This window comes from Delphinapterus leucas, chromosome 2, assembly GCF_059928025.1.
Source record: "Delphinapterus leucas isolate spDelLeu-1000000601 "Yukka" chromosome 2, BTC_Dleu_Yukka2, whole genome shotgun sequence".
Classification (NCBI taxonomy): Eukaryota; Metazoa; Chordata; class Mammalia; order Artiodactyla; family Monodontidae; genus Delphinapterus; species Delphinapterus leucas.
In genome coordinates, this window is record NC_143130.1 from 30,560,375 (window position 1) to 30,587,039 (window position 26,665).

At 57.5% G+C, this 26,665-nt stretch overlaps 2 protein-coding genes across 14 annotated transcripts in view; one reads left to right on the forward strand and one right to left on the reverse strand.

Annotated features, from left to right (window-relative positions):
- Positions 1–4,776, forward strand: part of PITRM1 (pitrilysin metallopeptidase 1) — a 36,393-nt gene extending 31,617 nt beyond the window's left edge. For 2 of the 10 annotated variants that reach the window (XM_089906595.1, XM_089906598.1), the window contains exon 27: positions 188–4,771. In XM_089906595.1, the coding sequence (XP_089762721.1) occupies positions 188–296 (109 nt within the window). In that variant the 3' untranslated portion in view covers positions 297–4,771. Of the gene's footprint in view, positions 1–113 lie in introns of all 10 variants that reach the window. The other 8 variants (XR_002642165.3, XM_089906601.1, XM_089906597.1 and 5 more) reach the window with 8 other exon arrangements.
- Positions 485–26,665, reverse strand: part of PFKP (phosphofructokinase, platelet) — a 161,612-nt gene continuing 135,431 nt past the window's right edge. For 2 of the 4 annotated variants that reach the window (XM_089906605.1, XM_022554614.3), the window contains 6 exons: positions 7,475–7,639; positions 6,276–6,337; positions 5,849–6,014; positions 4,753–4,852; positions 903–1,005; positions 485–819 (listed from right to left, as the gene is read on the reverse strand). In XM_089906605.1, the coding sequence (XP_089762731.1) occupies positions 672–819; positions 903–1,005; positions 4,753–4,852; positions 5,849–6,014; positions 6,276–6,337; positions 7,475–7,639 (744 nt within the window). In that variant the 3' untranslated portion in view covers positions 485–671. The remainder of the gene's footprint in view (positions 820–902; positions 1,006–4,752; positions 4,853–5,848; positions 6,015–6,275; positions 6,338–7,474; positions 7,640–26,665) is intronic. The other 2 variants (XM_089906606.1, XM_022554616.3) reach the window with 1 other exon arrangement.

The following is a 26,665-nucleotide window of genomic DNA, read 5'->3' on the forward strand; positions in this document are numbered from 1 at the left end:
TGGGGCTGCACCAAGGCCGCGGGGCAGCGGGTGCGGTGGACAGGCCTGGAGGACGTGGGGCTGGGGAACAGCATCAACTCTGACTCCGGGATCTGACTCCTCCACCCCGTCAGGCTGAAAGGAAACTGCCGGCCCTGCCTTGAAAGGAACTGAATTCCCTCCTCCACCTCCTGCAGGTGCACAGCAGGGGCAGACTCAGCTCACGTCTAAAGACTCAGGTGCGCATCCACCCCCGCCCCGAGGGGTATCACCTTACCTGGCGCCCTAGTCCAGGGCCCTCCTGGTGCACTTGGTGAGTCACCCACGCGCCTGCCAGTCAGAGCGCCACCTCTTTCCTCCGGGTGCCTCTGTCCTTGCCTGTCTCCTGGCTCCCCAGTTCTCTAGAAAACATGTGCCTGTATCTGCTGACAAAACCCTGAGAGCCACTCACACACCCTGAGGTTTTCAACTCCCACTTAGAAAACAAAGAAACCGGGCACTGTGGTTGGCTTTTCGCAAATATTTAATTCTGCGGGAGCCGCAGTTTGTGAAGCAGGACACACAAGACAGCACAGCTGACACCCTGTGCCAGGGGACGGGGAAGGTGGGCCACGCTCAGGGTTCACTTGGACGATGCTCACGTAAAGTGCTCATAAATAACTTAAACGTTACAAAATTGGCAGGTGGGGCATCTAGATGGTGGCAGGCTCCTCGGGCCCGCGAGGCTGCATGGGCTCCAGCTGGCCCGCGTCCGACACCTCGAAGCTGGCCTTGTACTTGGCCAGGATCTTCATGAGGGGCCGCAGCTTCAGCCACCACTGCTCCTTGGGGATCCTGTGCCTGTGGGAGGGGGAGGGGCGGCTGAGCAGGGCCTGGGCCCCCCACCCAGTGGGCCTCCCTCCCACAGGGCCCTGCGCACTTACACGAAGTCCGTCTCCTCCTTCAGCTCGGCCACGGGCTGGAAAAGCAGGTTTCTTTTGCTTATTCCCAGCACACAGACGGAATCGTCACTTACAAATCTTTTTCCTATAAGACAGAAAAATGATGTAAGAAAATGAGGGGATGAAGTCAAGGTATCGGCACAAATAACCGACGTCTGGAGTGAAGGGAGGACGAAGTGCTGCGGGCACTGAGAAGAAGAGGGTATTACGAAGATTTTCATGCTAAATTTTCTGAAAATTTAGATAAATTTAGAATTTCGTGGAAGATAAAAGACAGATTCAAGGAACAAACACCAGCAGGTCTATAAACACTGAAGAAATTCTGCCGTCAGCTTTCCCTGCATAGAAAGCAGAGCTGGGATACAGGTAGAGGTTTAGCAAACATCCAAAAATCAAAACAAAACTTGCCTTAGAAATGCTCTGCCCAGGGAACCACCCCACCCCAGCCTCTTAGACGCTAGAACAAGGCTGCCCACCCCCCCCCCCCACAATGGACAGGGACAGAGCGGATGGGGCCAGCCTGCGGTGAGAAGAGCATGCACAGCTGGGGGTGTCAGGGGCACACCCCAGGAAGGCAAGGTGGCCTTAGCACTAGCAAGTCAGCTGAAGGAAATTCAAGTGATCGTCTCATTCGACGCAAGTGTTATTATCATAGCCTTCACAACTGAAAAACTACTTAATGAACATCAGAGGTATCCAGTAACTATCAAAGACCATCAGCAAATAATAAGTTGAAGAAAGAAAGGCTTCAGTTAAATATTAGTAAGAATTCTCAGTCATGAAACATTGAAGGTGTTCCTTGTGCCATTAGGGTCGAGAACAAGACAGGAGTTCTGCTGTCACTATCTATGTCAGGATTTCTCTGGAGGGAACACAAACACCCACAAAAAGTATCAAGGAAAAAACCAAAAGGTCGTATACAGATGCCATACGTGTGGATAATAACCAAAAAACTATCTACAAATTACTAGAATTGAGTGTGTAGAAAGTTAAGGATTGCAAAAATCAGTGTACAAAAATGAGTCGTTTCTGTACACCAGCTATAAGAAACTAATACCATTTGCAATATATATTTTTAATAAATTTATTTATTTTTGGCTGCATTGGGTCTTCATTGCTGCTCGCAGGCTTTCCCTAGTTGTGGCGAGCGGGGGCTACTCTTTGTTGTGGCACGTGGGCTTCTCATTGCAGTGGCTTCTCTTGTTGCAAAGCACAGGCTGTAGGCGCACGGGCTCAGTAGTTGTGGCGCACAGGCTTAGTTGCTCCGCAGCATGTGGGAACTTCCCAGACCAGGGATTGAACCCGTGTCCCCTGCGTTGGTAGGGGGATTCTTAACCACTGCATCACCAGGGAAGTCCCATACAATAATTTATTTTTAAAATCACTAAGTCAGGAATAAACTTATCAAAAGATATGCAAGATCTTTATGTAAAACAACGCTTTAATAAGATAACAAAAGGCCTAAATATATGGAGATTAAATGTTCATGAGTTAGAAGTTCAATACTATAAAAATGTCAGTTCTTCCTCCAAATGATTTTTTAAATGTAACCACCACCACCCCCAAAACAAAAAATCCAACAGAATTGATGGACCTTGACACAAAGGGCCAGGAATAGCCAAAACTGGAAGAAGGCCCAGGTAGGACTTGCCCTACCAGATATTAGTAATTGATCACAAAACTGGAACATTGGCACAGATCAGTAACTGAATGCCAAAACACCAACCTAACAATCCAAAAACAGTGCCTTAAGTTTTTGGATACCTGGTCTATGATGGAGTTTATACTGCAGGGTAGGAAAAAAACCAGATTTTTCAATGACTGGCACTCAGCTGTACACATGGAAAATATTACACCTTAAACTGCGTATCAGTTCAAGTGGATTAGACAGCTAAATGTAAAAGGTGAATATTTTACTAACACAAAAAGCTCAAATTTTCAAGGACAGAGTTAAAAAAATTGGGTACATTAAGAGCACTTGGGATTTCCCTGGTGGTCCAGTGGTAGAGAATCTGCCTTCCAATGCAGGGGACACGGGTTCGATCCCTGGTTGGGGAACTAGGTTCCCACACGCCACAGGGCAGCTAAGCCCAGGCTCCACAACTTCTGAGCTTGTGCCGCGTGCCGCAAACTACAGAGCCCACGCACTCTGGAACCCACACGCCACAACTAGAGAGAAGCCCGTGTGCCACAATGAGAGATCCCATGTGCCGCAGCTAAGACCCAGTGCAGCCAAAAAAATTAAAAATAAAATGAATGTTAAAAAAATTAAGAGTGCCTCATTAAAAGATAACCTTGCAGAAAATGACAGGGTTTGCCACAAATGGGAGACACACGTCTGCAACATGTGACTTTAACAATATAAAATACGGACTTCCTTATAAAATATTAAAAATCCCTCTAAAATCAAAATATTTTTAAATCCTAAGATGATATAGACAAAACAAATCATCGGATAACATGAAGCAGTAACAATAAACAAGAATGATCCATAGGCAGGAAGGTCCTGGCATTTCCCTCATAACCTAGAGGTTTAGCCACTTACAGCCACAGTGGGGGTGGGGGTGGGGCCTGTCTCACTCCCACCCAAGTCCCACCCAGCATCACAGCAATACTTCAAAGGTGACAGATCCATCGGGTGTGGCCCAGGGAGGAAGGGGATCTTGTCCTGCAGGCGAGCCTGGGGTGGGTGAGACTGGTCTGGAGAACTGGCCCAGGGTCAGGGCAGGACCCAGAGGCCCTGGTTGGGCCGGGTGGCTGGAGGGCCAGGGTGGGCCACAGCAATGGTCTCAGAAGCCGGCCCTACAGGGAAACGCACTCTGTGCTTCTCACCTAAACCACAAAACCAGAGCCTTGGAAGGTTTAATCCTACGAGGTCAAACCCTGAAGGAGAGCCGGGGAATGACATCACCAAATCCCGAGGTTGCTGCCAGTGGGACAGGACGGAGTCAAACGTGGAGGGAGGACCCACCAAGGAGGGCATAGTCCAGGCACCTCCCCATCCTCCGTCATTTTCTCCAAAAAGAGAGGCCATAAGGAATCCATGAAGAAGCCAAGTATCTTAAGTAAAAGCCAGTTTAGAGCATCCACGAGGCAAAGAAACACAGCCAGGAAAGCTCCCATCTGGGGTCTTGCTAGCGGAGCCCTCACTGTAAGGCCAACTGGCCCGAGGCAGGGGAACACAATCAGATTCACAGGTTGCATCAGACCGAAATTCTCCGGACCACCCCGTTCCAGAAACTGCCCTGGAGACATTCCGGACGACCCAGTTCCAGGAACTGACCTGGGGACTTTGAACCCAGCCCAGCCTTCCCGCCTTTCGAGGGGCGGGACTAACGGTCCCCCAGGATACCCGAAAAGACCACCAAATAAGGAATACCCTGCGCCCTCCCAGATTCACCACACCCCTTTTTCCCTTCTTCCCCTCTAAAGTCTTGCCCAACCCTCGCCCGGGTGCGACTTCTCTGGCCTCTTTCCCTCGGACCAGTGAACCTCGCCCGGGAGCGCTCCCTAATAAAGCTCACTTGAAGCTTTCCTCTGTTTCGCGGTGGTGTTTGTTAAGATCCGACCTTACACTCACGAGCTGGCAGTTTTCCATTAAAGGAAGACAGATGTTGCCACGTGACTGGAACGCCTCCCTCAGTAATGAGCATTTTGTTTCATTAATTACTTTTATTCCTAATTATAACCTGAGTCTTAAGCAGCAGCCACAGAGTTGAGTGAGAGCTGATTCTGTCCCATGCAGTCAAAGGCCGGGTGGAAGCCAGGGAGAAACGGGGGCCCAGAGCACGGCCCCCCCAGCGCTGCGGCCGCCCCGCTGCCCACTTGGTACCTCTCCCCGCCGGCTCCTTCAGCTTCGTGCTGATCCACTGCATGGCTCTGGCGGAGATTTTGGTTCCAAAGTTTCTATCAAATGGAGAAGGCGCCCCACCCTGTTGGTGGTTAGAATTACCTGAATGTTAGTTACACAGCGACACCTTTCTGGCTGTTAGTTTTTTAAAATGGAATAGAAATTAAAATGACTATTTAACAAAATTCACATCACATTTCTGAGAGACTCAGATTTGTAAATATGGGTTTTGGGGGGGTTTTGTTGCATATTTCTATCTCCTTGTATATGGCTGGGACCAAACAAACCAAAACAAACCCCATAACTCCTGCAGCCAAAGCCCAGCTCGTCAGGCATTTCAGTGCTTCCCCGAAGGAGGAGGCTTTTAATCAACCAACCGGTCAAGGAACATCTCTGTTACTTTAGAATCTTTAGCAGGATTCCTTAACCTTGTTTTGGGGTAGGTTACGGGGGTGGGGAGGGGTGGTCACGGTCCCTTTAAGAATCTGATCAACTCTGTGGGCTCGCTTTCACAAAGGCTCACACACGCCCACCAGTCCATTATGTAGTTTCAGGGGATTCAGTGCATTAATGGGCCCTGAGCTACAAGTTCCTAAGACACAGGACTGAGTGGTGGTGATGGACAGGCCTGCTGTCAGGGGACCGGGTCCCTCCACACCCACCGCCTGCCTTGTCGTCTGGGTGCATTTATACGTGTACCCCAAGATTCTTCCCAAATCGCTCCAATTTGATGCAAATCTCGAAGTATCATCTGTCTGAGATTCCAATTTAAATGGGTAATAAGGCCTGAGACTGGATCAAATACGTAATTTGAATGTCTGTCCACTCAACTGGTGTCACTGTTTATATGAAAGTGGATGGTTTTCCTTGGAAAGCCCATCTGCCCAGATAGCACAAACAGTGGAAAGGATTCCTGAGGCTGGTGATACCTGGTGTAAGGATAACACAGTTCAGATGTGGATTTTAATCATCTTGGAATTTACCCATGAATACACATTCTTTTCCAAAATGGCTAAAGTAGGACACCCATCTGAGAAAAGTCAGAAGCATCTGGCCGCCTCCCTAGCCCGTGGCCCACCTGCTGCATGTGACCCAGCACGTTCTTCCTGCAGTCGAACACCCCCTTGCCCTCCTCTGAGTAGAGCTGGTAGATGAAGTCGGTGGTGTAGTTCTCACTGCAGCTCTCGTTCCTGAAACACATGGCAGCTCGCTCCCATCCTGCCCGCCGCTGCACGTGGCCTTCCCTATCAAGGTCAGTAGCTTAACGAAATGACTTGCAGAATCTTAAGAAAACTGGCTACACAGCAAAAATGAATTTTTAAAAATCACCGTCCAATTATTTAAATGCCCGCAATTCTGAACACAAAGCAGCACAGTGACTCCGCTCATTTCTCCAGGATTCAGAGCAATATCGTGCAGAGAAGGGGCCGCTCGCGGGGGGTTAGGCGAAGCGGGTTCTTTCTGAGCAGCCGGGGCGCAGCTGGGGGCAGCCAGAGGCCCCTTACCTGAGCACGAGTCCCCTCTGGATGGTGGTCTTCATCTTCTCCGTCAGGTGCTCCACGTTGGACTAGGAAAGAGTGTTCCCTTAGGACACTTTTATTAAGCGCCTACTGTGTGCCGGGTACTGTCCGGCCCTGTGACAGTGGCAGCGGGGAAGTCGGGGCAGCTGCTCCGAGTTCACCTCGTAGCAGAGAGGACAGCAGATGCGTGACGTATCAGCTAGTGACAAACGCCAGGGAACCTGTAACCCAGCAGGCCACGGCAGGGGGAGGGGGGTGTCACTGAGTCAGTGCCATGCATGGCGTCCATGGGAGACGCTTGCCCAGATGAACGTTTCCCTTGAACACATCAGTGTGTGTATTCCATGTACTCGCCTAGAGCTGCTACTTTCCCCCACGGCTACTGATCCATTTCCGTGACAGGATTTTCTATCTCAGAGGAAAATACCTGTTACCTGACTTTATACAGAAACTCGTAAAACTGCCTACCAAGCATTTTCAGGCCAGGAGAAACCTAGAGACTCAAATCGGTGCACAAATTTTCTAAGGAAGGACTGTTGTGTCTTGAGAAAGGAAATGTGCAAGAAAGGGAGAGAGCGACACAAAAGCAAACATTTTTAGAAAGAAGCACGCTGCAGGTAGTGAGTGTATTTCCTGTCCTGGTTTTAGCTGAAAACACCTACTTTGCTGCGTCCCTGCCTGGTCAGGCCTCCCCGGTGGGCTCTGGGCAGCCCTCATTACGTCCTGCGGTCCCGGGGGACGAGGGGCTCCTCTGGGCAGGGGTGCTGTCCTCCAGCTGCTGCACATTTCGCCCCACTCAGCCCCACAGGGACACCCGAGCTCTGGCCTTGTGTGTACCCCACAGCCTGGACATCCGTAGCCATCAGCCGGCAAAGCACCGGGCCCCCTGAACACGTCCGCATCCCTGTGGGTGTGGGGCCTTCCCAGGAAGGGCGATAACTGCTTCGTAGACAAGAGTGTAAGAGACAGAAACTTACAAGCTGGGGTTAAAGAGCAGCAGGTGCCCTGAAATGTGTCTGTTCCTGCTGTTACCCTGTCACCGCGGACAGAGCCCTAACGCGTCACTGGTGTGAGCGCTGTCAGAGGAGGCGGGGGGCGGGGCGGCGGGTGTCCGAACCTGGCGCATCACCAACGCCTCTGTCGACCCATCAGGCGGCAGCGCCCCCAGCCCTGTGTCTGCGTACCTGCAGGTCCCGGATGTCGAAAGGCTCCTCGAAGATGTAGGCGGCATCGGCGCCGGCAGCCAGCGCCCCCATGTTGGCCAGGTAGCCGCAGTAGCCCCCCATGGTCTCAATGATGAAGACACGGCGCTTGGTCCCGCTGGCCGACTGCTTGATGCGGTCACACGTCTGCACAGAAGGACATGGTCAGGCCACGTGGGACATCATCCTACAGCCTGGCCCTGACCTCGGTCGGTGCGCTGGGGCCCCTGCGCCCTCTGCCCGCGGCCTCGCGGGGCTGCGCTGCCGGGCTTGCCGGGCTCGGGCAGCGGGCAAATCCCTTGCTTTATTTTCTCGTGGAAAGCCCCGTGGACGCTTGGACCTGGCTGTCCTCAGCCTATCCCTGGACTACTTCCCATGGGGCATCTCTCCCCAGAGCCAGACGATGGTTCCAGACCTGCCCCCGGAAGACTTGCCGATACACAGATGGTCGTCCCCACCCCCCCCACCCCAAGGAAACGCCTGCACCGGGCCCTCGGGGACACAGAAACCCGTCCAGCCACCGTCCTCTCTCGGGGGAGCCTGCAAGACCCCTGCCCTGGTCTGTCCACCACACACGCTCGTGTCTGCATCTGGCCTCGCTCAGCCCTTCAGGAGCATCATACCAGTCTCCCCCACCGCCTGCCCCAGGGGCCTCTCACAGCCTGCTCGTTGGGGCTGGACTGCGGCCCCCAAAGACACCCAGGGCCTCGTGCCTGGAACCTGAGGCTGAGCCCTTATGTGGGAATGAAATTCAGGATGCGTGGTCGCCAGGACTGCAGGTCCCCAGGTCCCCTCTGCCAGGGGCTCTGGTGACACCTCGAGGCCTCTCTCCACAGGAGTCACCACAGCGCAGGTTTCTGCAACTCAGTAATTCTCTGATTCGGGGGTGGGGTGCCTTCCTCGCTAGACTGCAAATCCCATGAAGATGGGAATCACACAGTCAGCGGCGCTCAGTAAGTGTCTGACAATGAAAGAAAGAAAAGCAGACAGCATCCTGCCCCATCCATCAACCAGTCATGGGTAACCGTACAGGGTTCCCTAAATCAGTCCGAACAGCTCTGAGTCCAGAGTGAAATCTTAAATGGGGGGTGGGGGCTTGGGAGACCAGGGGTCACGTTTCGGGGAAAAGAGGTTTGTGCACCAAAGTATAACACCACCAATGTGGAGGTCCTCACTCCAGTGCTTCGGGTTAAACGAGAAGGAGCATTTTGATGAACAAACACAGGCTCCCTTCCATCTATTCCTTACTATACTTTCAATGTGTTTGATGGATCGTCACCCTCCCCATATAGTTAGATTGATTTAATCAAAATTCAGTGCGCGCTTCAGCCAGTGGGCAGCTCTGCGTTCTCCAGGAGCCAAGATAGGAAGAAGAAATCGCATCAACGTGACCCATCTTGTCTTCCCGGTACTTAGGCGGGGATGTGGGTTCCTGGCAGTGCGGGGGTCACAGGGGGCGGGAGGGTTTCAATGGGCTCCTTTACGTGGCCTTCGAGCACTTAAACCTTCCTGCCTGGTCTTTGTCTCAGAGGAATTCAGGGCTAGGGGGTGCACAGGCCCCTCCCAAGCTGCAGGTAATGTGGGTTCCTTTCCTGACCCAGCCTGACACTGAAGGCGGAGAGTCACTGTCACTATCGCAGAGAGCAGCACTGTAACCACCTGACGGCAAAGCCCCTCTCCTCTGAGGCAAGTACCTGCGTCTCGGCCCCGACTCAGGGACGGTGAAGAGGGAGCCACCGCGGGCGCCTGGCAGCTGACCTGGCCTGGGCAGCTGGGAGCCCCGGGGAGCCAGGCGCTTAAACCCCTGTCAACTCTCTCATTCACCCAGGTTGTGTCTGAGGCTTGAGTTCACTTGATCTAAAAATAGCAAGTCCTCCCGGCAGCGTCTCATCCAATTGCTGAGAGCAGGGCTGGCATGGAAGAGGCCGCAGGACCGTGCGCCCCAGTCCCTGGTGGGTGGTACAGGGCCGGCTGGCTCTGATTTCTGGGGTGAGAGGAGGGCATCCAGGAGGGCCGACGCCCCTGCCCGGCGCGGACCAGCCCTGACTCCATGGCCACTGCGGGAACATCCCCTCTCGTCCAGCGCTGGCGCCCTCTGGCGGCGACAGAGGATTCCCCAAGAAAAATCCCCGGGAATTCTCCACTGGAGGAAAATCCTCAAGTTATTCAAAGTCCCAGAACTGCTCACATTTTGCCACATGGGTGTTGTAAACATAAAGCCCAATGTGCTACCTGATGGAAGTGGAGAGGCTACATGTTGGGCCCACAGAGCCCCCATCTTGGGGAGCAGAATGCTCCAGACGTGCCCATCGGCCTGGACGGCAGAGATCCTGGTGACGGCCTCCCCACCTTGCAGTCAGAGCCTGCACTGAACTGCTCATTTCCAGGTGTCTGTGTCCAGCTGAGCGTGAGAACCCTTCAGCACAGGGGGCTCTGAACCTCTGCAGGGGTGGGGTCTCGATGGGGCAGGACACACCCCAGAGCAGAAGCCGGGTGGGCGGGGCTCGAAGGCACTGGCCCCGAAGACAGAGCACGGGTGACACCTGAGCTGCTGGACCCCCACTTGGATGCGGAGGGGTGGGGCTGCAGGCGAAGCCCCCGAGGGCAGCGCCCTCACACCACAAGGAAGAGCGTCTCCTCCCCATGGCCTGTAGTCTGCTGGACTCCCCCACCCCAACCTGCTCCATGTCCCGTCTCCTCCAGCGGACCACGCAGCCAGCTCGTCACCTGGGGACCAGGCAGCAGCCTCACCACAGTGGGCGGCACCTCAGGCCTCTGGTCCAGGGGGTGCAGGAACAGGGATCACCCAGAGCACCCATGGAACAGCCTATTTTTAGTTGGCACAGGGGGGCTGACCTCTCCGACCCAGAGACAGAGAAGCTGGGTGGGAAGTGACGCAAACTTGAGCTGATGATAAACTGGGTTCATTTGTCCTGGAAGATCGGATGGGGTCCCCCTTCCGTTTCTCCTGGAGGGGGAAAAACAGACCCTACGGGTTCCACCTGATGGGCTGTCTTCTTGCAGCAAAGAAACAAACCACGACGGCAAACAGAGAAGCTCTTACCTCCATGACCACATTCAAGAAGGTGTCACAGCCCACGCTCAGGTCTGTGCCTGGGACGTTGTTGCTAATGGTGGGGGGCACCACATAAATGGGGACACAAAACTCAGGGTAGCTATTGCTCTCCTTCAACAGCACCAGCGAGCTATGGAGAGCCTGAAGCAGGGTGGGCACACGGTCAGAGGGAACCTGCATGGATGTGGTCAATGGAGACAAAGAAGTGGGGAACATGGGGTGCAGGAGGGGAGATTAACAAGTGGGGGGACATGAGGTGCAGGAGGGGGAACCCAGCAGTGGGGGTACATGGGGTGGAGGAGGGGTGGCCCACCACTGGGGGGACATGGGGGGCAGGTGGGGAGAATCAGAAGTGGGAGGACATGGGGGTACAGGAGGGGAGACTCAGTAGTGTGGGGACATGGGGTGCAGTAGGGGAGACTCAGAAGTTGGGGGATTTGGGGTGCAGGTGGGGAGACTCAGAAGTGGGGTTACCAGTGCAGGGGGGACCCAGCAGTTGGGGGACATGGAGTTCATGAGGGGAGATTCAGAAGTGGGGGGATTTGGGGTGCAGAAGGGGAGACTCAGAAGTGAGGTTATCAGCGTGCAGGAGGGGGGACACAGCAGTTGGCGATCATGGAGTGCAGGAGACTCAGAAGTGGGGGGACAAGGGGTGAAAGAGGGGAGACTCAGAAGGTGGGGTGTCAGGTTGCAGGAGGGACCCAGCAAGGGGGGACATGGAGTGCAGGAGGGGAGACTCAGAAGTGGGGCAGCACCAGCCCTAGGTCCCCCTGACTTTTGACCCCACCAACTAGTGTTCTGACACAGACTCTGGGACACCGAGCCCTGCACCAGAGACTCAGGACCTGGTCCACACAACAGGGTACAGAACTAGCACCAGGACCTGGCTTCACCCACCAGCAGGTGGACACCCACTGCAGAACCACTTCAGCACCACACCCTGACTTGTCGGGACCCAGCCAACATACTGGCAGGCTGGCACAAACTCCAGGACCCCTGGGGTCCTAAACCCACCACCAGCAGGCTGACACCAGCTCTGAGAGCTTTGGACTCCTCGGTCAGCCCCACCCACCTTCAGACCAGTACTAGCTTTGGGCCACCCCAGAAGCTGCAGCCATGGGGTGTAGAAGGGGGGACCCAGCAGTGGGGGGATATGGGATGCAGGTGGGGGGACCCAGCAGTGGGGGGACATGGGGTGCAGGAGGGGACAATCAGAAGGGGGCACCTGGGTTGCAGGAGGGGGGACCCAGCAGTGGGGAGACATGGGGTGCAGGAGGGGACACTCAGAAATGGGGGGTCTGCAGTGCAGGAGTGGGGACCCACCAATGGGGGAACATAGAGTGCAGGAGGGGAGACTGAAAAGTGGGGGGCCTGGGGTGCAAGAGGGGGGACCCAGCAGTGGGGGACATGGGGTGCAGGATGACAGACTCAGAAGTGGGGGGCCTGGGGTGCAGGAGGGGGGACCTAGCAGTGGGGGGACATGGAGTGCAGGAGGGGAGACTGAAAAGTGGGGGGCCTGGGGTGCAAGAGGGGGGACCCAGCAGCAGGGGACATGGGGTGCAGGATGGGAGACTGAGAATTAGGGGGCCTGGGGTGTAGGATGGGGGACCCAGCAGTGGGGACATGGGGTGCCGGAGGGGAGACTAAGAAGTAGGGGGACACGGCATGCAGAATGGGGGAAACATCAGTGGGGGGACAAGGGGTGCAGGAGAGGATTCTCAGAAGTTGGGGGACATGGCGTGCAGGAGGGGGGATCCAGCAGTTGTGGGACATGGGGTGTGGGAGGGGAGACTCAGAACCAGGGGATCTGGGGTGTGGGAGGGGTAACCCAGCAGAGGGGACACATGGAGTACAAGAGGGGAGACTCAGAAGTAGGGGGCCTGGGGTGTAGGAAGGGGGACCCAGGAGTGGGGGCACATGGGGTGCAGGAGAGGGGACACAGCAGTGGGGGGACATGGGGTGCAGGAGGGGCGACACAGCAGTGGGGACCTGGGGTGCAGGAAGGGAAAGCAGAAGTGGAGCACCTGGGGTGCAGGAAGGGGGACCCAGCAATGGGGGGACAAGGAGTGAAGGAGGGGGTACCCAGCAGTGAGGGAACATGGGGTGCGGGAAGCGAGACTCATAAGTGGGATCCTGGGGTGCAGGAAGAGGGACTCAGAAGTGGGTGCCTGGGGTGCAGGAGGCGGGACCCAGCAGTGGGGGGACATGAGGTGCAGGAGAGGGGACCAAGCAGTGAAAGGGATCCAGCAGAGGGGGGACATGGGGTGTGGGAGAGGAGACGCAGTAGTGGGGGACCAGGGGTACAGGAGGAGAGATAGAAGTGGGGGGACATAGGGTATAGGAGGGGGGACCCAGCAGTGGGGGGATATGGGATGCAGGAGGGGGGACCCAGCAGTGTGGGGACATGGAGTACAGGAGGGGAGACTCAGAAGTGAGGCAACACCAGGTGCACTAGGTGCGCCTCAGAATTGAGACCACCCAATAGCGTTCAGGAGTGATACAGACTCTGGGTACACCGAGCCCTGCAGCCAGAGACTCAGGACCTCGTCCACCCACCAGAGTCCAGAAGTAGCCCCAGGACCTGGGTTCACCCACCAGCAAGTGGACACCTACTCCAGAACCACTGCAGCACCACACCCTGGGTACTTGTCCGGACCCAGCCAACATACAGGCAGGCTGACACAAACCACAGGACCCCTGGGTCCTAAACCCACCACCAGCAGGCTGACAGGGCCAGCTCTAAGAGACTCAGAAGTGGAGGTCCAGGGGTGCAGGAGGGGGACCCAGCAATGGGGGGACATGGAGTGCAGGAGGGGTGACTCAGAAGTCGGAAGACATGGGGTGCAGGAGGGGAGACTCAGAACTGGGGCGACAAGGGGTGAAAGTGGAGTGACTCAGAACTGGGGGGACAATCGGTGCAGGAGGGGAGACAGAAGTGGGGGGACAACGGGGGCAGGAGGCGAGCCTCAGAAGTAGGAGGACTTGGGGTAGAAGGGGAGAATCAGAAGTGGGGGGACACTTGGGGCAGGAGAGGAGATTCAGAAGTGGGGGGACATGGGGTGCAGGAGGGGTGAGTCAGAAGCAGTGAGACATGGGGTACAGGAGGGGAGACTCAGAAGTGGGGCAAATGGGGTGCAGACTCAGAAGTGGGGGGACATGCCGTGCAGTAGGGGAGACTCAGAATTCGAGGGACATGGGGTTGCAGGAGGCGAGACTCAGTAGCGGGGGGCACATGGGGTTCAGGAGGGGAAACTCAGAAGTGGGGGGTATGGGGGTACAGGTGGGGACACTCAGAAGTGGGAGGATATGGGGGTGCTGGAGGGGAGACTCAGTGGGGGTACATGGGGTGCAGGAGGGAGTCTCATTAGTGGGGGGACATGGGGTGCAGGAGGGTAGCTCAGAAGTGTGGGGACATGGGGTGCAGGAGGGGAGAGTCAGAAGTGGGGATGCCGGGGTTCAGGAGTTGGGAGCCAGCAGTGGGGGTGCATAGAGGGAAGGAGGGGGGACCCAGAAGTTAGGGGCCATGGGCTGCAGTAGGGCAGACTCAGTAGTGGGGGGCCGGGCGTGCAGGAGGGTAGACAGAAGTGGGGGGACATGGGGTGCAGGAGGGGAGACTCAGAAGTCGGGGTACCGGGTTGCAGGAGGTGGGACCCAGCAGTGGGAGGGCATGGAGTGCAGGAGGGGAGACTCAGAAGGGGGGTGACATGGGGTGCAGGAGAGGAGACTCAGAAGTGGGGCAGCACCAGCCCTAGGTCCCCCTGAGCTTTGACCCCACCAACTAGTGTTCTGACAAAGACTCTGGGACACCGAGCCCTGCAGCCAGATACTCAGGACCTGGTCCACACAACAGGGTACAGAACTAGCACCAGGACCTAGCTTCACCCACCAGCAGGTGGACACCCACTGCAGAACCACTTCAGCACCACATCCTGACTTGGCGGGACCCAGCCAACATACAGGCAGGCTGGCACAAACTCCAGGACCCCTGGGTCCTAAACCCACCACCAGCAGGCTGACACCAGCTCTGAGAGTTTTGGACTCCTCGGTCAGCCCCACCCACCTTCAGACCAGTACTAGCTTTGGGCCACCCCAGAAGCTGCAGCCAGCTGTGTCAGGAACTGGCCCAATCCACCAGCAGGCTGACACTGGACCTGGGAACCCTGCAAACACACACCCCAGAACCTGGCTCTGCCCACCAGTGAGCCAGCACTAGCCCTGAGACCACCCAGTGTTCCACAGCCAGCTGCCTTGTGACCTGACCCCTCCAACCGTAGCTGGCAGCCTGGGCATAAAGCAAGGGCTCACAACCAACCAGACCAGGGGCCAACCATACCTACAAGCCTGCCGTCAGCAGTCAGCTCACCAAAACAGAAGGAGCCACATAGCTCACATAGGGGACACCCCTAAAGCATACAGCTCCGGTGACCAGAGGGAAGTGTGCAGCTGGGATGTATAGGACATCTCCTGCAAAAGGCAACTTCTCCAAGATCAGGAAATGTAACCAACCTACCAAATGCACAGAAATAAGAACTGAAATTTAGGCAAAATTAGGTGATAGAGGACCATGTGGAAGGAATAAGATGAAAACCCCAGAAGAAAAACTGAGTGAACTAGAGATCGGCAATCTATCCAATAGAGAGTTCAAGGTAATGATCATAAAGATGATCAAAGAACTCGGGTAAGAACTGATGAACGGAGCAAGAAATTTCACGTTTTTAACAAGGAGTTAGAAAATATAAAGAAAAAGCAAACACAGATGAAGACTGCAACCGAAATGAAAAATACACTAAGAGGAATCAACAGTAGATTAATTGAGGCAGGGGAATGAATCAGCTAGGTGAAGACAGAGTAAGAGTTGGGGAACATGGGGTGCAGGAGGGCAGACTCAGAAGTGGGGGGACATGGGGTGCAGGAGGGGAGATTCAGAAGTGGGGGGATTTGGGGTGCAGGAGGGGAGACTCAGAAGTGGGGTTACCAGTGTGCAGGAGTGGGGACACAGCAGTTGGGGGACATGGAGTTCATGAGGGGAGATTCAGAAGTGGGGGAACATGGGGTGCAGGAGGGGAGATTCAGAAGTGGGTCACATGGGGTGCAGACTCAGAACTGGGGGGACAAAGGGTGAAGGTGGGGTGACTCAGAGCTGGGTGGACATTGGGTGCAGGAGGGGAGACTCAGAAGTGGGGAGACATGGGGGTGCAGGAGGGGAGACTCAGAAGTGGGGGGACATGTGGTGCAGGAGGGGAGATTCAGTAGTGGGGGGACATGGGGTGCAGGAGGGGAGAATCAGAAGTGGGGGGAAATGGGTTGCAGGAGGGGAGACTCAGAAGTGGGGGTACCGTGGTGCAGGACGTTGGACCCGGCAGTGGAGGGACATGGAGTGCATGAGGGGAAACTCAGAAATGGGGGCACATGGGGTTCAGGAGGGGAGACTCAGTAGTGGGGGGACATACGGTGCAGGAGTGGAGATTCAGAAGTGGGGGTTCCAGGGTTCAGAAGGGAGGACCCAGCAGTGTGGGTATATGGAGTGCAGGAGGGGGGACCCAGCAGTGGGGGCCATTGGCTGCAGTAGGGGAGACTCAGTAGTGGGGGGCCGGGGGTGAAGGAGGGGAGACAGAAGCGGGGTAACATGGGGTGTAGAAGGGGGGACCCAGCAGTGGGGGGACATGGGGTGCAGGAGGGGACAATCAGAAGGGGGCACCTGGGTTGCAGGAGGGGGGACCCAGCAGTGGGGAGACATGGGGTGCAGGAGGGGATACTCAGAAATGGGGGGCCTGCAGTGCAGGAGGGGGGACCCACGAATGGGGGAACATAGAGTGCAGGAGGGGAGACTGAAAAGTGGGGGGCCTGGGGTGCAAGAGGGGGGACCCAGCAGTGGGGGACATGGGGTGCAGGATGACAGACTCAGAAGTGGGGGGCCTGGGGTGCAGGAGGGGGGACCTAGCAGTGGGGGGACATGGAGTGCAGGAGGGGAGACTGAAAAGTGGGGGGCCTGGGGTGCAAGAGGGGGGACCCAGCAGCAGGGGACATGGGGTGCAGGATGGGAGACTGAGAATTAGGGGGCCTGGGGTGTAGGATGGGGGACCCAGCAGTGGGGACATGGGGTGCCGGAGGGGAGACTAAGAAGTAGGGGGACACGGCATGCAGAATGGGGGAAACATCAGTGGGGGGACAAGGGGTGCAGGAGAGGATTCTCAGAAGTTGGGGGACATGGCGTGCAGGAGGGGGGATCCAGCAGTTGTGGGACATGGGGTGTGGGAGGGGAGACTCAGAACCAGGGGATCTGGGGTGTGGGAGGGGTAACCCAGCAGAGGGGACACATGGAGTACAAGAGGGGAGACTCAGAAGTAGGGGGCCTGGGGTGTAGGAAGGGGGACCCAGGAGTGGGGGCACATGGGGTGCAGGAGAGGGGACACAGCAGTGGGGGGACATGGGGTGCAGGAGGGGCGACACAGCAGTGGGGACCTGGGGTGCAGGAAGGGAAAGCAGAAGTGGAGCACCTGGGGTGCAGGAAGGGGGACCCAGCAATGGGGGGACAAGGAGTGAAGGAGGGGGTACCCAGCAGTGAGGGAACATGGGGTGCGGGAAGCGAGACTCATAAGTGGGATCCTGGGGTGCAGGAAGAGGGACTCAGAAGTGGGTGCCTGGGGTGCAGGAGGCGGGACCCAGCAGTGGGGGGACATGAGGTGCAGGAGAGGGGACCAAGCAGTGAAAGGGATCCAACAGAGGGGGGACATGGGGTGTGGGAGAGGAGACGCAGTAGTGGGGGGCCAGGGGTACAGGAGGAGAGACAGAAGTGGGGGGACATGGGGTATAGGAGGGGGGACCCAGCAGTGGGGGGATATGGGATGCAGGAGGGGGGACCCAGCAGTGTGGGGACATGGAGTGCAGGAGGGGAGACTCAGAAGTGAGGCAGCACCAGCCCTAGGTCCCCCTGAGCTTTGACCCCACCCAATAGCGTTCTGATACAGACTCTGGGACACCGAGCCCTGCAGCCAGAGACTCAGGACCTCGTCCACCCACCAGAGTCCAGCAGTAGCCCCAGGACCTGGCTTCACCCACCAGCAAGTGGACACCTACTCCAGAACCACTGCAGCACCACACCCTGACTTGTCCGGACCCAGCCAACATACAGGCAGGCTGACACAAACCACAGGACCCCTGGGTCCTAAACCCACCACCAGCAGGCTGACACCAGCTCTAAGAGACTCAGAAGTGGAGGTCCAGGGGTGCAGGAGGTGGACCCAGCAATGGGGGGACATGGAGTGCAGGAGGGGTGACTCAGAAGTCGGAAGACATGGGGTGCAGGAGGGGAGACTCAGAACTGGGGCGACAAGGGGTGAAAGTGGAGTGACTCAGAACTGGGGGGACAATCGGTGCAGGAGGGGAGACAGAAGTGGGGGGACAACGGGGGCAGGAGGCGAGCCTCAGAAGTAGGAGGACTTGGGGTAGAAGGGGAGAATCAGAAGTGGGGGGACACTGGGGGCAGGAGAGGAGATTCAGAAGTGGGGGGACATGGGGTGCAGGAGGGGTGAGTCAGAAGCAGTGAGACATGGGGTACAGGAGGGGAGACTCAGAAGTGGGGCAAATGGGGTGCAGACTCAGAAGTGGGGGGACATGCCGTGCAGTAGGGGAGACTCAGAATTCGAGGGACATGGGGTTGCAGGAGGCGAGACTCAGTAGCGGGGGGCACATGGGGTTCAGGAGGGGAAACTCAGAAGTGGGGGGTATGGGGGTACAGGTGGGGACACTCAGAAGTGTGGGGACATGGGGTGCAGGAGGGGAGAGTCAGAAGTGGGGATGCCGGGGTTCAGGAGTTGGGAGCCAGCAGTGGGGGTACATAGAGGGAGGGAGGGGGGACCCAGAAGTTAGGGGCCATGGGCTGCAGTAGGGCAGACTCAGTAGTGGGGGGTCGGGCGTGCAGGAGGGTAGACAGAAGTGGGGGGACATGGGGTGCAGGAGGGGAGACTCAGAAGTCGGGGTACCGGGTTGCAGGAGGTGGGACCCAGCAGTGGGAGGGCATGGAGTGCAGGAGGGGAGACTCAGAAGGGGGGTGACATGGGGTGCAGGAGAGGAGACTCAGAAGTGGGGCAGCACCAGCCCTAGGTCCCCCTGAGCTTTGACCCCACCAACTAGTGTTCTGACAAAGACTCTGGGACACCGAGCCCTGCAGCCAGATACTCAGGACCTGGTCCACACAACAGGGTACAGAACTAGCACCAGGACCTAGCTTCACCCACCAGCAGGTGGACACCCACTGCAGAACCACTTCAGCACCACATCCTGACTTGGCGGGACCCAGCCAACATACAGGCAGGCTGGCACAAACTCCAGGACCCCTGGGTCCTAAACCCACCACCAGCAGGCTGACACCAGCTCTGAGAGTTTTGGACTCCTCGGTCAGCCCCACCCACCTTCAGACCAGTACTAGCTTTGGGCCACCCCAGAAGCTGCAGCCAGCTGTGTCAGGAACTGGCCCAATCCACCAGCAGGCTGACACTGGACCTGGGAACCCTGCAAACACACACCCCAGAACCTGGCTCTGCCCACCAGTGAGCCAGCACTAGCCCTGAGACCACCCAGTGTTCCACAGCCAGCTGCCTTGTGACCTGACCCCTCCAACCGTAGCTGGCAGCCTGGGCATAAAGCAAGGGCTCACAACCAACCAGACCAGGGGCCAACCATACCTACAAGCCTGCCGTCAGCAGTCAGCTCACCAAAACAGAAGGAGCCACATAGCTCACATAGGGGACACCCCTAAAGCATACAGCTCCGGTGACCAGAGGGAAGTGTGCAGCTGGGATGTATAGGACATCTCCTGCAAAAGGCAACTTCTCCAAGATCAGGAAATGTAACCAACCTACCAAATGCACAGAAATAAGAACTGAAATTTAGGCAAAATTAGGTGATAGAGGACCATGTGGAAGGAATAAGATGAAAACCCCAGAAGAAAAACTGAGTGAACTAGAGATCGGCAATCTATCCAATAGAGAGTTCAAGGTAATGATCATAAAGATGATCAAAGAACTCGGGTAAGAACTGATGAACGGAGCAAGAAATTTCACGTTTTTAACAAGGAGTTAGAAAATATAAAGAAAAAGCAAACACAGATGAAGACTGCAACCGAAATGAAAAATACACTAAGAGGAATCAACAGTAGATTAATTGAGGCAGGGGAATGAATCAGCTAGGTGAAGACAGAGTAAGAGTTGGGGAACATGGGGTGCAGGAGGGCAGACTCAGAAGTGGGGGGACATGGGGTGCAGGAGGGGAGATTCAGAAGTGGGGGGATTTGGGGTGCAGGAGGGGAGACTCAGAAGTGGGGTTACCAGTGTGCAGGAGTGGGGACACAGCAGTTGGGGGACATGGAGTTCATGAGGGGAGATTCAGAAGTGGGGGAACATGGGGTGCAGGAGGGGAGATTCAGAAGTGGGTCACATGGGGTGCAGACTCAGAACTGGGGGGACAAAGGGTGAAGGTGGGGTGACTCAGAGCTGGGTGGACATTGGGTGCAGGAGGGGAGACTCAGAAGTGGGGAGACATGGGGGTGCAGGAGGGGAGACTCAGAAGTGGGGGGACATGTGGTGCAGGAGGGGAGATTCAGTAGTGGGGGGACATGGGGTGCAGGAGGGGAGAATCAGAAGTGGGGGGAAATGGGTTGCAGGAGGGGAGACTCAGAAGTGGGGGTACCGTGGTGCAGGACGTTGGACCCGGCAGTGGAGGGACATGGAGTGCATGAGGGGAAACTCAGAAATGGGGGCACATGGGGTTCAGGAGGGGAGACTCAGTAGTGGGGGGACATACGGTGCAGGAGTGGAGATTCAGAAGTGGGGGTTCCAGGGTTCAGAAGGGAGGACCCAGCAGTGTGGGTATATGGAGTGCAGGAGGGGGGACCCAGCAGTGGGGGCCATTGGCTGCAGTAGGGGAGACTCAGTAGTGGGGGGCCGGGGGTGAAGGAGGGGAGACAGAAGCGGGGTAACATGGGGTGTAGAAGGGGGGACCCAGCAGTGGGGGGACATGGGGTGCAGGAGGGGACAATCAGAAGGGGGCACCTGGGTTGCAGGAGGGGGGACCCAGCAGTGGGGAGACATGGGGTGCAGGAGGGGATACTCAGAAATGGGGGGCCTGCAGTGCAGGAGGGGGGACCCACGAATGGGGGAACATAGAGTGCAGGAGGGGAGACTGAAAAGTGGGGGGCCTGGGGTGCAAGAGGGGGGACCCAGCAGTGGGGGACATGGGGTGCAGGATGACAGACTCAGAAGTGGGGGGCCTGGGGTGCAGGAGGGGGGACCTAGCAGTGGGGGGACATGGAGTGCAGGAGGGGAGACTGAAAAGTGGGGGGCCTGGGGTGCAAGAGGGGGGACCCAGCAGCAGGGGACATGGGGTGCAGGATGGGAGACTGAGAATTAGGGGGCCTGGGGTGTAGGATGGGGGACCCAGCAGTGGGGACATGGGGTGCCGGAGGGGAGACTAAGAAGTAGGGGGACACGGCATGCAGAATGGGGGAAACATCAGTGGGGGGACAAGGGGTGCAGGAGAGGATTCTCAGAAGTTGGGGGACATGGCGTGCAGGAGGGGGGATCCAGCAGTTGTGGGACATGGGGTGTGGGAGGGGAGACTCAGAACCAGGGGATCTGGGGTGTGGGAGGGGTAACCCAGCAGAGGGGACACATGGAGTACAAGAGGGGAGACTCAGAAGTAGGGGGCCTGGGGTGTAGGAAGGGGGACCCAGGAGTGGGGGCACATGGGGTGCAGGAGAGGGGACACAGCAGTGGGGGGACATGGGGTGCAGGAGGGGCGACACAGCAGTGGGGACCTGGGGTGCAGGAAGGGAAAGCAGAAGTGGAGCACCTGGGGTGCAGGAAGGGGGACCCAGCAATGGGGGGACAAGGAGTGAAGGAGGGGGTACCCAGCAGTGAGGGAACATGGGGTGCGGGAAGCGAGACTCATAAGTGGGATCCTGGGGTGCAGGAAGAGGGACTCAGAAGTGGGTGCCTGGGGTGCAGGAGGCGGGACCCAGCAGTGGGGGGACATGAGGTGCAGGAGAGGGGACCAAGCAGTGAAAGGGATCCAGCAGAGGGGAGACATGGGGTGTGGGAGAGGAGACGCAGTAGTGGGGGGCCAGGGGTACAGGAGGAGAGACAGAAGTGGGGGGACATGGGGTATAGGAGGGGGGACCCAGCAGTGGGGGGATATGGGATGCAGGAGGGGGGACCCAGCAGTGTGGGGACATGGAGTGCAGGAGGGGAGACTCAGAAGTGAGGCAGCACCAGCCCTAGGTCCCCCTGAGCTTTGACCCCACCCAATAGCGTTCTGATACAGACTCTGGGACACCGAGCCCTGCAGCCAGAGACTCAGGACCTCGTCCACCCACCAGAGTCCAGCAGTAGCCCCAGGACCTGGCTTCACCCACCAGCAAGTGGACACCTACTCCAGAACCACTGCAGCACCACACCCTGACTTGTCCGGACCCAGCCAACATACAGGCAGGCTGACACAAACCACAGGACCCCTGGGTCCTAAACCCACCACCAGCAGGCTGACACCAGCTCTAAGAGACTCAGAAGTGGAGGTCCAGGGGTGCAGGAGGTGGACCCAGCAATGGGGGGACATGGAGTGCAGGAGGGGTGACTCAGAAGTCGGAAGACATGGGGTGCAGGAGGGGAGACTCAGAACTGGGGCGACAAGGGGTGAAAGTGGAGTGACTCAGAACTGGGGGGACAATCGGTGCAGGAGGGGAGACAGAAGTGGGGGGACAACGGGGGCAGGAGGCGAGCCTCAGAAGTAGGAGGACTTGGGGTAGAAGGGGAGAATCAGAAGTGGGGGGACACTGGGGGCAGGAGAGGAGATTCAGAAGTGGGGGGACATGGGGTGCAGGAGGGGTGAGTCAGAAGCAGTGAGACATGGGGTACAGGAGGGGAGACTCAGAAGTGGGGCAAATGGGGTGCAGACTCAGAAGTGGGGGGACATGCCGTGCAGTAGGGGAGACTCAGAATTCGAGGGACATGGGGTTGCAGGAGGTGAGACTCAGTAGCGGGGGGCACATGGGGTTCAGGAGGGGAAACTCAGAAGTGGGGGGTATGGGGGTACAGGTGGGGACACTCAGAAGTGTGGGGACATGGGGTGCAGGAGGGGAGAGTCAGAAGTGGGGATGCCGGGGTTCAGGAGTTGGGAGCCAGCAGTGGGGGTACATAGAGGGAGGGAGGGGGGACCCAGAAGTTAGGGGCCATGGGCTGCAGTAGGGCAGACTCAGTAGTGGGGGGTCGGGCGTGCAGGAGGGTAGACAGAAGTGGGGGGACATGGGGTGCAGGAGGGGAGACTCAGAAGTCGGGGTACCGGGTTGCAGGAGGTGGGACCCAGCAGTGGGAGGGCATGGAGTGCAGGAGGGGAGACTCAGAAGGGGGGTGACATGGGGTGCAGGAGAGGAGACTCAGAAGTGGGGCAGCACCAGCCCTAGGTCCCCCTGAGCTTTGACCCCACCAACTAGTGTTCTGACAAAGACTCTGGGACACCGAGCCCTGCAGCCAGAGACTCAGGACCTGGTCCACACAACAGGGTACAGAACTAGCACCAGGACCTAGCTTCACCCACCAGCAGGTGGACACCCACTGCAGAACCACTTCAGCACCACATCCTGACTTGGCGGGACCCAGCCAACATACAGGCAGGCTGGCACAAACTCCAGGACCCCTGGGTCCTAAACCCACCACCAGCAGGCTGACACCAGCTCTGAGAGTTTTGGACTCCTCGGTCAGCCCCACCCACCTTCAGACCAGTACTAGCTTTGGGCCACCCCAGAAGCTGCAGCCAGCTGTGTCAGGAACTGGCCCAATCCACCAGCAGGCTGACACTGGACCTGGGAACCCTGCAAACACACACCCCAGAACCTGGCTCTGCCCACCAGTGAGCCAGCACTAGCCCTGAGACCACCCAGTGTTCCACAGCCAGCTGCCTTGTGACCTGACCCCTCCAACCGTAGCTGGCAGCCTGGGCATAAAGCAAGGGCTCACAACCAACCAGACCAGGGGCCAACCATACCTACAAGCCTGCCGTCAGCAGTCAGCTCACCAAAACAGAAGGAGCCACATAGCTCACATAGGGGACACCCCTAAAGCATACAGCTCCGGTGACCAGAGGGAAGTGTGCAGCTGGGATGTATAGGACATCTCCTGCAAAAGGCAACTTCTCCAAGATCAGGAAATGTAACCAACCTACCAAATGCACAGAAATAAGAACTGAAATTTAGGCAAAATTAGGTGATAGAGGACCATGTGGAAGGAATAAGATGAAAACCCCAGAAGAAAAACTGAGTGAACTAGAGATCGGCAATCTATCCAATAGAGAGTTCAAGGTAATGATCATAAAGATGATCAAAGAACTCGGGTAAGAACTGATGAACGGAGCAAGAAATTTCACGTTTTTAACAAGGAGTTAGAAAATATAAAGAAAAAGCAAACACAGATGAAGACTGCAACCGAAATGAAAAATACACTAAGAGGAATCAACAGTAGATTAATTGAGGCAGGGGAATGAATCAGCTAGGTGAAGACAGAGTAAGAGTTGGGGAACATGGGGTGCAGGAGGGCAGACTCAGAAGTGGGGGGACATGGGGTGCAGGAGGGGAGATTCAGAAGTGGGGGGATTTGGGGTGCAGGAGGGGAGACTCAGAAGTGGGGTTACCAGTGTGCAGGAGTGGGGACACAGCAGTTGGGGGACATGGAGTTCATGAGGGGAGATTCAGAAGTGGGGGAACATGGGGTGCAGGAGGGGAGATTCAGAAGTGGGTCACATGGGGTGCAGACTCAGAACTGGGGGGACAAAGGGTGAAGGTGGGGTGACTCAGAGCTGGGTGGACATTGGGTGCAGGAGGGGAGACTCAGAAGTGGGGAGACATGGGGGTGCAGGAGGGGAGACTCAGAAGTGGGGGGACATGTGGTGCAGGAGGGGAGATTCAGTAGTGGGGGGACATGGGGTGCAGGAGGGGAGAATCAGAAGTGGGGGGAAATGGGTTGCAGGAGGGGAGACTCAGAAGTGGGGGTACCGTGGTGCAGGACGTTGGACCCGGCAGTGGAGGGACATGGAGTGCATGAGGGGAAACTCAGAAATGGGGGCACATGGGGTTCAGGAGGGGAGACTCAGTAGTGGGGGGACATACGGTGCAGGAGTGGAGATTCAGAAGTGGGGGTTCCAGGGTTCAGAAGGGAGGACCCAGCAGTGTGGGTATATGGAGTGCAGGAGGGGGGACCCAGCAGTGGGGGCCATTGGCTGCAGTAGGGGAGACTCAGTAGTGGGGGGCCGGGGGTGAAGGAGGGGAGACAGAAGCGGGGTAACATGGGGTGTAGAAGGGGGGACCCAGCAGTGGGGGGACATGGGGTGCAGGAGGGGACAATCAGAAGGGGGCACCTGGGTTGCAGGAGGGGGGACCCAGCAGTGGGGAGACATGGGGTGCAGGAGGGGATACTCAGAAATGGGGGGCCTGCAGTGCAGGAGGGGGGACCCACGAATGGGGGAACATAGAGTGCAGGAGGGGAGACTGAAAAGTGGGGGGCCTGGGGTGCAAGAGGGGGGACCCAGCAGTGGGGGACATGGGGTGCAGGATGACAGACTCAGAAGTGGGGGGCCTGGGGTGCAGGAGGGGGGACCTAGCAGTGGGGGGACATGGAGTGCAGGAGGGGAGACTGAAAAGTGGGGGGCCTGGGGTGCAAGAGGGGGGACCCAGCAGCAGGGGACATGGGGTGCAGGATGGGAGACTGAGAATTAGGGGGCCTGGGGTGTAGGATGGGGGACCCAGCAGTGGGGACATGGGGTGCCGGAGGGGAGACTAAGAAGTAGGGGGACACGGCATGCAGAATGGGGGAAACATCAGTGGGGGGACAAGGGGTGCAGGAGAGGATTCTCAGAAGTTGGGGGACATGGCGTGCAGGAGGGGGGATCCAGCAGTTGTGGGACATGGGGTGTGGGAGGGGAGACTCAGAACCAGGGGATCTGGGGTGTGGGAGGGGTAACCCAGCAGAGGGGACACATGGAGTACAAGAGGGGAGACTCAGAAGTAGGGGGCCTGGGGTGTAGGAAGGGGGACCCAGGAGTGGGGGCACATGGGGTGCAGGAGAGGGGACACAGCAGTGGGGGGACATGGGGTGCAGGAGGGGCGACACAGCAGTGGGGACCTGGGGTGCAGGAAGGGAAAGCAGAAGTGGAGCACCTGGGGTGCAGGAAGGGGGACCCAGCAATGGGGGGACAAGGAGTGAAGGAGGGGGTACCCAGCAGTGAGGGAACATGGGGTGCGGGAAGCGAGACTCATAAGTGGGATCCTGGGGTGCAGGAAGAGGGACTCAGAAGTGGGTGCCTGGGGTGCAGGAGGCGGGACCCAGCAGTGGGGGGACATGAGGTGCAGGAGAGGGGACCAAGCAGTGAAAGGGATCCAGCAGAGGGGGGACATGGGGTGTGGGAGAGGAGACGCAGTAGTGGGGGGCCAGGGGTACAGGAGGAGAGACAGAAGTGGGGGGACATGGGGTATAGGAGGGGGGACCCAGCAGTGGGGGGATATGGGATGCAGGAGGGGGGACCCAGCAGTGTGGGGACATGGAGTGCAGGAGGGGAGACTCAGAAGTGAGGCAGCACCAGCCCTAGGTCCCCCTGAGCTTTGACCCCACCCAATAGCGTTCTGATACAGACTCTGGGACACCGAGCCCTGCAGCCAGAGACTCAGGACCTCGTCCACCCACCAGAGTCCAGCAGTAGCCCCAGGACCTGGCTTCACCCACCAGCAAGTGGACACCTACTCCAGAACCACTGCAGCACCACACCCTGACTTGTCCGGACCCAGCCAACATACAGGCAGGCTGACACAAACCACAGGACCCCTGGGTCCTAAACCCACCACCAGCAGGCTGACACCAGCTCTAAGAGACTCAGAAGTGGAGGTCCAGGGGTGCAGGAGGTGGACCCAGCAATGGGGGGACATGGAGTGCAGGAGGGGTGACTCAGAAGTCGGAAGACATGGGGTGCAGGAGGGGAGACTCAGAACTGGGGCGACAAGGGGTGAAAGTGGAGTGACTCAGAACTGGGGGGACAATCGGTGCAGGAGGGGAGACAGAAGT